The following is a 12,737-nucleotide window of genomic DNA, read 5'->3' on the forward strand; positions in this document are numbered from 1 at the left end:
AGATTTCATTTATTTATTTGACAGAGTGAGAGACAGCGAGAGAGGGAACACAAGCAGGGGGAGTGGGAGAGGGAGAAGCAGGCTTCCCACGAGCAGGGAGCCCGATGCGGGGCTGGATGCGGGGCTGGATGCGGGGCTGGATGCGGGGCTGGATGCGGGGCTCGATCCCAGGACCCTGGGATCATGACCCAAGCCGAAGGTAGACGCTTAACGACTGAGCCACCCAGGCGCCCCTTGTTTTTGTTTTTCAAGAGAAGCTATGAAATACCTGGTTTTAAAATATTGACAATTCAATGTAAAAAACAAAAGCTTGAAAATACTGAGCACCTGGGTGGTGCAGTCAGTTAAGCCTTGGACTCTTGGTTTCCGCTCAGGTCAGGATCTCAGGGTCCTGAGATAGAGCCCGGAGTCCAGCTCCGCACTCACCACGGACTCAGCTTGAGTTTCTTTCTCCCTCTCCTTCTGGCCCTCCCACTCAGGCTGTCTGCCTTTCTCTCTCTCAAATAAATAACTAAATCTAAAAAAAAAAAGAAGAAGAAGAAGAAAGAAAATACTGAGTAGACCCAACAATGCATGACTGTGGTTCATGAGCAGATGGCAATTAAAAATTTTAAAGAGTAGTGACCATTTATTATGCACACTATGTCAGCCATTTCGTATAAATTATTTCTTTATTAACATAACTAATAACATAGATAACGCTTCTGGGTGAAAATTCAAACAATATATAGGCATATGGAGTAAAAAGCTTTTTTTTCCTCCCCAGGTGTTGCCACCCATTCCGAGTTTGGGGTGCATTCCTCCAGATACGGATAGACAGACCTATCTCCAACCTTATCATATGTATCAGATTAGTCCCACTTTACAGATGAGGAAACTGCAGCACAGAAAAGGTTGAAGCCTTCATCCAAGACCAAGACCTGGTACGGCAGGGAGCTGAGATTCAAATCCAGATCCTCCGGCCCATAAATCAGCGCATTCCTTCTGCTACACCCCGTGTGTAAAATTTTATGGATAAAGAAACCGAGGCTCACAGAGGTCCCTGAGCTGTCACCCCGCACAGTTCACAGCCCAATCCCGGAGAGGCAGGGGCGACCGGGCTCGCACGAGGGCTGCGGGGAGCCGAGCGCAGGAACGGCCGCGGGCCCGGGGTCCGACGGCTCGGCTCGCCGCCGCGCGCAGCCCCTCCCCGCGCGGGGCTCGCCCACGGCGCTCGTGTGCGGGCGCCCCCACCCGGCCCCCTGGCGCCCCTCGCGCCGCCGGCGCCGAGCCGGTCGGGAGCCCGGGGTCCCGGAGTCCCGAGCCCCAGCCGGGCCCAGCGCACCGGCCCCAGGGACCGTGCCCGGAGCGACGGCTGCCTCCGAAGCGGGCAGGGACCGCCGCGGCTTCGCCCGAGCCGTCGTCCGGCGCCCAGCGCGCAGGGGTGGTCGAGGCCCGCAGCCCCGGGTGGGTGGCCCCGGCGAGCAGGGGGTGGGCGGCCGCCGAGGGGCGCGGGCCGGGCGCGTGGCGGGCGGGGCGCCGGCGGGCGGGGGCGGGCGCGGGGGCGGAGCCGCGGCCAGAGGCGGCCGTGTCCCGAGCCCGGCTCAGGGGCCGGAGTGGCCGCCGCGGAGCCAGGCTGCCTCCAGGGAGCGCCCGGGCACAGAAGGGTTAACGGGCCGCCGGGGCCCGCGCAGAGCAGGTACAGACCCCTCCGGGACCACCCCCTCCCCCGGCCCCGGCCGCCCTCTCTCCCCGGTCCCGTTAGAGACCCCGCCGCGCGCGCGCGCGCCGCCCCCCCTGCTCCCCGCGCCCCGCGGTCGTGCCCCAGCCGCGACCCCGGCCCCAGCTCTGTAGCCTCGGAAGATCTTCCAGTTCCTGGGGTCGAATTCCTGGGGAGGGGGCTCTGATCCTGTGGAACTGTGGCCGCATCACCCGGGCGGAGAATCAGCCAAAATTCCTACTAAGTCACGGAGTAAAGTTGGAAAACATACCCAGGACCTCCCCGCACGCGCCGGCGCCTCCTGCCCTCCTCCTCTAGGAGGGTGCTCCTTCGAGGATGTGTGCCCCTGCCACCCCCTTAAGTCCTGGAGTTGGGGCCAGGGACGCTGGGAGGGTTGCCGAGGGGTGCCCTTGATCCAGCTCAGCCTGATGACTAGAAAGGAAGGACACCTGTTTGGATGGTCCTCCAGGACCCAGGAATGGAGGGCACAGTGAGGACCAAGGATTTCTGCCCCAGGACAGGGACTCTCCAGCCAGCCCTGAAACATGCCGTCCCACCCCCTCCCCCCTGCAGCAGCAACCCATTTCCCAGGAGTGGGTCCCTCTGGGGGTGAAGGGGTCAGCCCTGCCCAGGCCTCTCCTCCTTGATCCTCACCAGCCAGTGTGGAGGTATGGCCAGGAGGAGCCCAGCCTGGCAGGGGGGTGACCACTTCCGACCTCTCCTTTCCTCACCCTGGGCAGTGAGACACACCAGATGAGGAACATGAAAAGGGGTGAGGAGCACAAATGTGTGTCTGTTTCTGAGGTGGAGGGGGTGTCAGTCCCCTGACCAGCTGTGCAGGGGGTGGGGTAGGACTTTTCCAGACAGGGAGCCAGGCCTGGCCAGGGCTCCAGGAGTTCACGTCACCCCCACCCCTCACTTCTCCAGGGAACTGCCAAAGCCAAACCCAGCTCAGGACAGGATTATGTGTACTGGGTAGACCCATAGAGAGAGACAGCAAGATACAGACCCAGGGCGGGGGGTGGGGGTGGGGGCAGAGAGAAGCAGAGGCCGAGAGGGAGTGGAGAGGGTACCCAGTAGTAGAGAAGGGGCAGACAGTGACCATCACCGCCATATCTCCTCTTCAACCTCAAGCAACAGAGTCAGGCAGAGAGCTGAAGGTTTGGGTGGACCATTGGCCCTGCTCTGGAGCCCCTACGCCCCCATCAGGGTGGAGTTGCTGACCTCAGTGGCCAGCCCAGCCAGGGGAGGGAGCGGCCATCAGCAACCCCTTCCCAACCCAGAACAGCTGAGGTGCCCCTGTGCATTCTGACGCAACCTCTGCAAACCCTCCCTCAAACTTCCAAGTCTTGGGGTCTCAGGGAGGGGAGTGGGGCTGAGAGTGTTGCTACCCCCAAGTACATTCCTGCCCTTCCCTCTGTCATTTTCCTGCCCCTGAGCTGGCCCACCTCGGCATTAGCTCCTTGGATTCCTCTCCCGGGTGCCTTTCAGATCCAACAGAAACATTTTTTTTTTCCTGGAAAGCAGAACTGAGAGCGGGTTGGGGAGTGGGGGTGGGAAGGGCTCACGCTGAGCAGCAGGGGGCTTTGAGACCAGGGTAGGGTTCCCAGCTCCACTTCCCTGATGATGAAAACCAGACTTCAGGATGGACTTCCTGGCTCCCCAGAATGATAGGCCTGTGGTTGGGGAGCAAGGGCAGCTGTAGCTGCATCTCTCCTTCCCAGGTTCCCCCAGCCCATCATCATTGGGCCTGAAATAAGCCCTCATTGAACCAATGCCCAGGGACTCTGGCCCCTAGAGGGAGGTTAAATAAAATGGGAAAATCAGCTGCTTCTCTAGAGATTAAACCATCAGCCCATTTAGTTTATCTCTCACTAGAAAGTGTTTTGAGGAGGGCAGAGATGCGCCCGAGTGTTCCAGAAGGAGCTTAGTTAAAAAAAGGAAGAAAAGCCTGGGAGGCGAGTAAGAAAAGGAAAGCCCAAGGGGGTTCCGGTCAGCTCCTCAGAGTGGGTATCGGCATGTACTCAGCCATGCCTCCCTCAACTGTCCAGGACCTCTGGAAGGGCAGGAGGCAAACCAGATGAAAATCGTCTTAAGGAAGACGCGTGTGCCTGTGTGGCCTGAGCCGGCCTGGAAGCAGGCCCCAGCGGGGAGGAGGGAGGAGCTGAGGAGTTCCTGCAGGCTGAGGGGAGGGGACTGTGCCCCCGTCGGGAGGCTGAGGTCAGACCCCCACCCTCTAGCCTCAGCGGTCGGGAAAGGGCAGCATTCCTTCCCGCTCTCACCCTTAGGGTCATAAAGGGGTGGGCCAGCCTTCCCCCACCCCTCCATCCTCACTCGGAGATGCCCTTCTGAGGAGCCATCCCCGCCAACCCCCAGCTTTCTGGAGACAGGAGAGGTAACCACCAGGCTTCTGTCCCCACAGAGCGCGCCCCCTCCACACCCAGATGCCTGAGTAGTGTGTTTACTTCCGGTCCCCTCGCCCCGGCCCGGGGCGTCGAGGGAGGAGCGATGGAGAAGTGGGCGGGCAGGTAAGTGTGGGGCTGCCAGCCGGAGGGGCGGCTCTGTCCCTGGAAGGGAGGAAAGGCCATTACTGGGCGGGGCGGGGGCAAGTGATGGGAAACTTCTGCTTTTTGAGAAGCTGGCGTCAGGATGTGGGGAGCCTGCTGCGGGGGAGAGGGTGTCATAACACTTCGTCTGCCTGGGTTGCAGGCCCCGGTTGTGTCTGATGCTGCTTCTGTCCCTCCCTGAGCTCTGCCTGGATCAGGAGGTAAGCAAGGGACCAGAGGTTGTGCTCCTGTCATCCTCCCTGGCGCCCACCTCACTTCTCCAGGCCAGGCGCCCGATTGGCCATTCGCGCAGCTTCTGATGAGCCATGGCGCCTTTCACATTTGCCTTCCTCCCACCCTCCAACTCACTGACTCCTTGCCAAATTTAGTTAGACCCTCGGGTACTGGACTAGATACCCTATAGAGTTCCCTCGAAAATCCTCCTAATTTTGTCTGATCTTTTTGTCCACACAGGTGTTGTCTGGACACTCTCTTCAGACAGCCCCCGAGGAGGGTCAGGGCCCTGAAGGTGTCTGGGGTCCTTGGGACCAGTGGGCCTCTTGCTCCCAGCCCTGTGGAGTTGGGGTGCAGCGCAGGAGCCGGACCTGTCAGCTCCCTACAGCTCAACTCCACCAGGGCCTGCCCTTCCTACCCCGGCCCCCAAGACATCCAGAAGCCCTGCTCCCCCGGGGTCAGAGCCCCAGACCTCAGACTTCCCGAGAAACCCTCCCCCTGTACAGGCCACAGCCTCGGGGAAGAGGTGGCCCACGTCGAGGTCCTGCTTCCCAACTAGGGAGAGCAGAGGCCCGGGAGATTCCAGGAGCTCGGAGGTGAGGGGGTGGGGCTTCGAGGGGAGGGCGGGGCCTCGGTGAGGGGCGGGGCTCGGGAATGAAGGAGAGGGAGCAAAGGTGCTTGGCTTAGGGAGGCTTATCTTTGGTGTTAGGAAGCAGGCTGGGGAGGTAGGTCCGAGTCGGCCAGAGCTGTGACCCCATGTCTGCTACACCTTCTCAGGTCCCAGGTTCGAGACTCCATCAAGCCCGGAATGTTTGGTTATGGAAGAGTGCCCTTTGCTTTGCCACTGCATCGGAATCGCAGGCACCCCGGGGGGCCGCCCAGAGCTGAGCTCTCCCAGGCCTCAGATCTTCCATCCCTGACTCCAAAGACAGAACCAGCCTCCACAAACCACACAGCTCAAACTCAGCTCCCTCCTACAGAACTTTCTGCCCACTCCCCACCCCCCCCAGCAGGACCCCCAAGCCCTGAAACTGCTCAGACGGAGGTGCCTTCTAGAACCAGGCCTGCCCCCACACGGCCCCACCCCAGAGCCCAGGCCTCTGGTACACAGCCCCCCTCGTCCATCCCCTCCCCAGGAGAAAGTAGCTCCTTCCATGTGTCCCCTCAGCCACGAACGCCAGATTCCCAGGGTTGGGCCAGTCTCCGGGTGGCTGAGAGGCACCCTAATCCCTTCCTTTCTGTCCCTCGGGGCAGAGGCCACCAGAGCCAGGAGCACTGGAGACCTGGGGGGAATCTTCCTGGGTCCCTCATGGAGTCTGCCCCCCGCTACCCAGATGGCTGGTTGCCTCTGCTGAGTGATGGCCCCCACTCCAGTTCCCTCTGGAGCCTCTTTGCTCCCAGTAGCCCTGTCCCAAGATGTTCTGGGGAGAGTGAGCAGCTGAGAGCCTGCAGCCAAGCGGTGAGTTCTTCCTTGGACCATCCCCTCCCCAGACTTGCAATTCTGCTTCCCTGACCCTAAGTCTGGGTCCTCAGCTTGTCAGATCTGGACCTGAGGGCGAAGGGCCTTGGCATCTGACCTCCTCAGGGTAGGGGCCTTGGAGCTCTTCCACAGACCTGACCTCCCCTCCCACACCCCCAAATCCAGCCCTGACCCACACCCCCATTTTCCTCCCCAGCTTTGACTCCTCTGTATCCCCCCCACCTCAGCCCTGCCCCCCTGAGCAGCCAGACCCCCGGGCCCTGCAGTGTGCAGCCTTTGACTCCCAGGAGTTCATGGGCCAGCTGTACCAGTGGGAGCCCTTCACAGAAGGTGAGGTTTCTAGCCCACCCCCCTGGGAAGCTGAACTGGCTTCAGACTGGGGGATGATGGGGAGAGGGAGACACCAGCTCCTCTATTTCTCTTCTCTAGGCCCTTGCATTTCCCCTCTGTGTAATATTTTCTTTCTTATTTCTCAGGGTTGGGGTGAAGAGACCGCACAAGCCGGGAAAGGGGCATGGGTTTCAGACAGGGCCCAGCAGTCAGGTGGTGATGGATAACCCAGCAGAGGGATCAGGCTGGGAGAGGGCGTGCCCAGAGGTGCCCTTTGGCTGGCTGCCTCTGGGAAGAAGCCCGTCCCAGGAGGTGGGGCGGGCATGACACGAGAAGGGCATGGTCAGAGAGACCCTGTCCGGTGGTGACAGCAGGGTGGGGCTGGCTGGCGGTAGGCCACTTGCTCCCAAGTTACTGTCCACTTGATTTTCAGCCTGTGTCAACCCGAAGCCAAGAAACCCCTTCATGAGCTCACATAATCATAGGCTTCGGGTATCTCTTCTCTCTCACGGCTCACAACCCCTTTGCTGATCTCAGTGACCTCAACTGACCTGACTCAACTTTTGTGTGACCCTCAAAGCAACATTTCAGAATATGGAATTGTCCTGTTTCCTTCATCCATGGAGATGTAGGCGAGCTCAGGATGTTCCATAGCTAAGATGGGACTTTTGTCAGCCTCCCACCAGGGACCCCCACTAACCACTCTCCCACCCTCTTTCTTAGTTCAGGGCTCCCAACGCTGTGAACTGAACTGTCGTCCCCGCGGCTTCCGTTTCTATGTCCGTCACACGGAAAAGGTCCAGGATGGGACCCTGTGTCAGCCTGGAGCCCTAGACATCTGTGTGGCCGGACGCTGTCTGGTGAGAGAGGGTGGGGTGTGTGTGTGTGTGTGTGTGTGTGTGCGCGCACCCATGCACGCAGTCTCCTTAGTCATCACCACAGAAACAAAACACCAGGCTGAGATTGCAAAAAGGAAGGTTCTCACCTGCCCAGCTGGAGGTGAGAGCAGAGCTGGGAGGTGAATTGCCGGAAGAAACCCCTCAGGCACCTCCCCGCTTCCCTGAGGCTGGCTGGGGATGGTGGGCTGGCATAGGAACATCTTCTCACTCACCGTGTGAAGATCCAGATGCAGGGTGAGCTGGAGGGTCCCAAGACGACCAGGCAGGGGTGCGGCGGTGTGTGGCTTCCGGCAGCCCCTGCCTCACTCTCCCCCAGAGCCCCGGCTGTGATGGGATCCTCGGCTCTGGCAGGCGTCCGGATGGCTGTGGGGTCTGTGGAGGGGATGATTCCACCTGCCGCCTCGTCTCTGGCAACCTCACGGACCGGGGCGGCCCTCTGGGCTATCGGAAGATCCTGTCGATTCCTGCTGGGGCCTCCCAGCTCCAGATTGCCCAGCTCCGGCCCAGCTCCAACTATCTCGGTGAGCTCTCCAGATTCTCCGAGTCTTCGGTCCCTGTTCCAGTCTTGGTTTCTTGGTTCAGCCTTCCACACCCCCGTTGAGCACAGCAAATGGGCCAAGCAGAGAGAAGCCAGGGGCTCCTTCCCTTGCGGAGGTGGGAGGTGGCGGAGGAAGCCGAGAGGGTGCGGGGCATCAGGGGCTCTGTGTGGCTAAGGGAGGGGTGGGAAGAGGACAGTGTGACTGACCTCGTGTCCTGACCTCCGATCTCCAGCCCTTCGAGGCCCTGGGGGCCAGTCCATCATCAATGGAAACTGGGCTGTGGATCCCCCCGGGTCCTACTCGGCCAGCGGGACTGTCTTCCTGTACAACCGTCCTTCTCGAGAGGAGGGCAAGGGGGAGAGTCTGTCAGCCAGAGGCCCCACGACCCAGCCTGTGGATGTCTACGTGAGCTTGGGGCCTGGGGAAGCTGGACTGCTGGACATGGGGGGCCTTTCCCTCTGGCGGCAAAGCTGTGGGCCACAAGATGGAGGAGAAGGCTAGTGGTATGCGGCCCCTTACCTCCGCCAGACAATTCATTATCTTCTCTCTCCCCAGGTGATCTTTCAGGAGGAAAACCCAGGCATTTTTTATCAGTATGTTATCTCCTCACTTCCTCCAAACCTTGAGAGCACCACGGCAGAGCCCCACCTCCCCCAGCTCCAGCCGGGTGAGACTCTGCTCCCCAGACCTAGGAGGCGGGGAGGGGCTGAAAGCGGAGCTTCAAGGCAGTGGGGTGTATTTGATTTGCCTACTCAACTGTCCCTGCACAGAGATTTTGAGAGTAGAGCCCCCACCCGCTTCGATGCCCCGCGCTGCCCGGACCCCAGGCACCCTCCAGCGTCAGGTGCGGATCCCCCAGATGCATGCTCCACCCCATCCCAGGACACCCCTGGGGTCTCCAACTGGATACTGGAAGCGAGTGGGACACTCAGAGTGCTCAGCATCCTGTGGAAAAGGTGAGACTTCAGGCACCAGCCTGTATTCCTGGCACCCTTAGCCCAAATCCCTGACTTGGCACTCTTGATCCCACACCCTGGATTGTGGGTCCATACCTTCACTCTGTGCCAGGTCAAATTCCAGTGTCTGGGACCCCACTGACACTGGGCTCTGAGCCATCCTGCCTCTCCTGGCTTCCCTCTCATCCACTTCAGGTGTTTGGCGCCCCATTTTCCTCTGCATTTCTCGTGAGTCAGGGGAGGAACTGGATGAGCACAGCTGCGCCATGGGTGCCAGGCCCCCAGCCCCCCTGGAGCCCTGCCATGGTCCTCCATGCCCCCCATAGTGAGTATGACCCACAGGGAGGGCTAGGGTCCTAGGAACACAAGAGTTGTCCCAGGCAGACACATCCACACTGCCTTAGGATCTCACCCTGGACTCTGCACCCAGCACGCAAGATCTGGCTGCGGAGGGACAGTGTTTGATTAGAAAGGCTTGCATTCCCAGGGCGCCTGGGTGGCTCAGTCGGTTAAGTGTCTGCCTTCAGCTCAGGCCATGATCTCAGGGTCCTGGGATCGAACCCTGCATCGAGCTCCCTGCTCAGGGGGGCGTCTGCTTCTCCCTCTGCCTGCCTCCCCCCACCCCGGCTTGTGCGCGCACACGCTCTCTCTCTCAAATAGATAAATAAAATCCTAAAAAAAAAAAAAAAAAATAGAAAGGCTTACGCTCCCCAGACAGGAGGAAAACCCTGGCAGCCCGAGCCCCACGAGGGCACTCAGACTCCAAGTGTTGAAGCTGCTCCCTCTCCTCTGCGGGCCCCCCCACCCCGGGGCTGTGGTCCCTCGCCCCACGCACGGCAGCCCTACCCATCTCGGTTTTCCTCCTCTGTGTCTCTGCCTCTTCTGGCCGCCGCGCCCACAGCTGGGAGGCGGGCGAGTGGACGTCGTGCAGCCGCTCCTGCGGCCCCGGCGCCCAGCACCGCCCGCTGCTCTGCCGGCAGGAGTTCGCGGGTGGCGGCTCCTCGGTGCCTCCCGAGCGCTGTGGGCATCTCCCTCGGCCCAGTGCCACCCAGCCGTGTCAGCTGCGCCTCTGTGGCCACTGGGAGGTTCGCTCCCCTTGGAGCCAGGTGAGCGGGACCCGGCGGGGAGGCTGCTGGGCGGGAAGGACCCTAGATGAACGGGCACCAGTGGGCGAGAGCAGTGGTCTCTCCTGTCCTTTTGAATCAGCAGAAGCTTTTTTACTATAACAAGATCTCATGTGAAACCCCGGTCTGTAAATCCGGTAAGACACTGAACCAGGGGTTGGGGGCCCAGAGCCACCTGTTCCGCCTGCCCCTCAGCCCGTAAAGCCGTGTAACCGCCGAGTCAGGGACCAAAGGCAGGGCCTGGTTCGAAGGGGGGAAGCCGGGGAGTCGGGGCGCTCAGAGGCTCTCCTCCCCTCAGTGCTCAGTGCGGTGCGGGCGGGGCCAGAGGAGCCGGCAAGTCCGCTGTGTGGGGAACAACGGTGACGAAGTGAGCGAGAGGGAGTGTGCGGCAGGCCCTCCGCGGCCCTCCAGCAGAGAGGCCTGTGACATGGGGCCCTGTACCACAGCCTGGTTCCACAGCGACTGGAGCTCCAAGGTGGGCCCCACACCCCTTCTCCGAGTCGTGCGTCCCTGGTGCCCCACACCCAGGACCTTTCGGACACATTTCAGTATACACTTACCAAGCAAGCCCTATTATGTGCTGGGTGCTGCTTATGCTGGAACTCTGGGATAAGTGAGAAAAACCCACATCAGGGTCCTCGTCCCCCAGTACAGCTTCCTCTTATCTGGCTGGTACCCGGGACACTCCCTAACTCTGGGGATCCAGGATGCGCCACCCTCAGCCCCTCCTCCTCAATCCATCACCTTCTCAACAGTGCTCCGCCGAGTGTGGGACAGGGATCCAGCGCCGGTCTGTGGTCTGCCTCGGGAGTGGGGAGGCCCACGGGGCGGGCCAGGTGGGAGCAGGAGCAGGGACCGGTGAGCAGAGCTGTGCAGCAGGAAGCCGTCCCCCGGACATGCGCGCCTGCAGCTTGGGACCCTGTGAGAGGACATGGTGCTGGTACACGGGGCCCTGGGCCGAGGTGAGCCAAGAGCCTGGGAGGGGGGTGTCCATCAGTGGGATTCCCTGTGGGCTGGCGGGAGTGATCCCTGTTCTCCCTTCCCCTTGCACACCCTACCCTTCCTCTGTATCAGTGCTCCTCAGAATGTGGCTCTGGCACGCAGCGTAGAGACATCATCTGTGTGTCCAAACTGGGTACTGAGTTCAACGTGACTTCTCCCAGCAACTGTTCCCACCTGCCCAGGCCCCCTGCCCTGCAGCCCTGTCAGGGGCAGGACTGCCAGGACCGATGGTTTTCTACACCCTGGAGTCCGGTGAGTGCCTGGCTCCCTTGTCCTACTAAGCACGGACTGCCAGGGAAAGGGAGGCTTCTCTCATGGTGTCCCCACTGTGTCCCAGGATAAGGCCAGCTGCAGTTGGTTCATCATTGTCCCACTTCCTGTAGACGTGGAGGACAGGGGGGCCCTGTCCATGTGGGATTTCACAGTGTTCCAGGACAGGACCCCCCCCCCCCCGCCCAGCACACACATGCACACACTACTTTCAGAGAAGTAGGTGGCCTGGGGTTCAGGAGGAACCTGGTCATAGCGAGGGTCTGATTTGATAGCGGGGTCTCCGCAGTGTTCTCGCTCCTGCCAGGGGGGTACGCAGACGAGGGAGGTCCAGTGCCTGACCGCCAACCAGACCCTCAGCGTCCGATGCCCTCCTCACCTGCGGCCCTCCAGGAAACAACCCTGTAACAGCCAACCCTGCAGCCAGCGCCCCGGTAAGGAGCCCTTTCCGCCCCCCTAGCCCCTAGTACAGTGGAGTTAACTGAAGTATGGGGGAGATGAGAGAGGACCAGTGGGAGTGGGCACTGCATCTCCGGAGGGAAGGGTCTGGGTGACATGCCCCCTGGCCTCCTCTGTCCCCAGATGATCAATGCAAGGACAGCTCTCCACATTGCCCCCTGGTGGTACAGGCCCGTCTCTGCGTCTATCCATACTACACAGCCACCTGTTGCCGCTCTTGCGCCCGTGTCCTGGAGCGTTCTCCCCCAGAGCCTGCCTGAAATGGGCCCAAGAGACCTTCTCCTCATGGTTTCCTCGTGCCACCATCAGTCACCCACCCATCGGCCCACTCTGTACTCTCTGGCTCTCCAGCCTGCCCTAGTCTCATCAGGGACGCCCCCTAGGGTGGTTGAAGGTGGCAAGGTGACTATCAAGATGTGTGGTTGGGTCTGTGTGTGGTGTGATGGTGTGTGTGTGTGCACACAGGCCCCCAGTGTGTATCGGGGCCCGGCATATATGGCATGTGCTCCTACACGTATATTACTTCCCCCCAAAAAGAAGTGAAACAGACTGAAGAGGAGTGGAGAGGGGACAATGCCTGTTGCCCTGAGACTTTTCTAGGCTGAGAGGAAAGCAAGTTTGCAGCTCCTTAGTAATCCAGACTGCCTAGCAACTGGCCTCCCCATCAACCCCAACTTTGTGCCCTAAACTGCAGTTCTCATGCTGAGGCCTCACCTCTTCTAAACCACCATTATCGTCTGACTGCTTCTCCCCATACTTAGTCTCTCTATCCCTACCTCTCACCATCAGCTAGGGATGATGGGGGTCAGCCACTGCCAATCCCGCCTTACCCCAGGAAGAGAGGCTACCTCCCCAGAGCAGGGATGCTGGGCAGAGGATGGAAAAAAGAAAAAATAGAACAAGACACCCTAGCCCCTGCTCCCACTCTGCACCTCCTAAAATGGTTCCCATCCCAGAACTAATTTATTTTTTATTAAAGATGATTATGACAAATGAGAAACAGGCTCTTTATTGCCCTGATGGGAACCCAGCCACCTGGGCCACCTAAACAAGCAGTGTGAGGTCAGAATGAGGGGTGGGAAGGGGGAACAGCACCTATAGCCCAGGCGGAGAGAGTCTGGGCCCAGAAAGGCTATTATGTGAGCCCCAATCACGGGAGAGGATCCTGGCCAACCGTAGGTTGGTCATCGACCACTAGA

General features: G+C 60.4%; 1 protein-coding gene across 2 annotated transcripts; it reads left to right on the plus strand.

The window, feature by feature from the left end:
• The first annotated feature begins 1,578 nt into the window (after positions 1-1,578).
• ADAMTSL4 (ADAMTS like 4) lies at positions 1,579-12,531 on the plus strand. Of its 2 annotated transcripts, none has more exons than XM_034989942.1 (18): positions 1,579-1,678; positions 4,122-4,227; positions 4,409-4,466; positions 4,720-5,075; positions 5,257-5,938; positions 6,187-6,289; positions 7,013-7,149; positions 7,505-7,709; positions 7,960-8,132; positions 8,283-8,394; positions 8,498-8,683; positions 8,879-9,008; positions 9,585-9,789; positions 10,106-10,282; positions 10,563-10,769; positions 10,882-11,061; positions 11,369-11,513; positions 11,662-12,531. In XM_034989942.1, the coding sequence occupies exons 2-18, from the start codon at positions 4,208-4,210 to the stop codon at positions 11,796-11,798; spliced, it is 3,213 nt and encodes a 1,070-aa protein (XP_034845833.1). In that variant the 5' UTR covers positions 1,579-1,678; positions 4,122-4,207; the 3' UTR covers positions 11,799-12,531. The 2 variants fall into 2 exon arrangements, with proteins under 2 accessions (XP_034845833.1, XP_034845834.1); XM_034989943.1 differs by lacking the exon at positions 1,579-1,678 and adding an exon at positions 3,823-3,919.
• The last annotated feature ends 206 nt before the right edge of the window (positions 12,532-12,737 follow it).

Source organism: Mirounga leonina, unplaced genomic scaffold, assembly GCF_011800145.1.
Source record: "Mirounga leonina isolate KUSES-001 unplaced genomic scaffold, KU_Mleo_1.0 Mir_493, whole genome shotgun sequence".
Taxonomy (NCBI): domain Eukaryota; kingdom Metazoa; phylum Chordata; class Mammalia; order Carnivora; family Phocidae; genus Mirounga; species Mirounga leonina.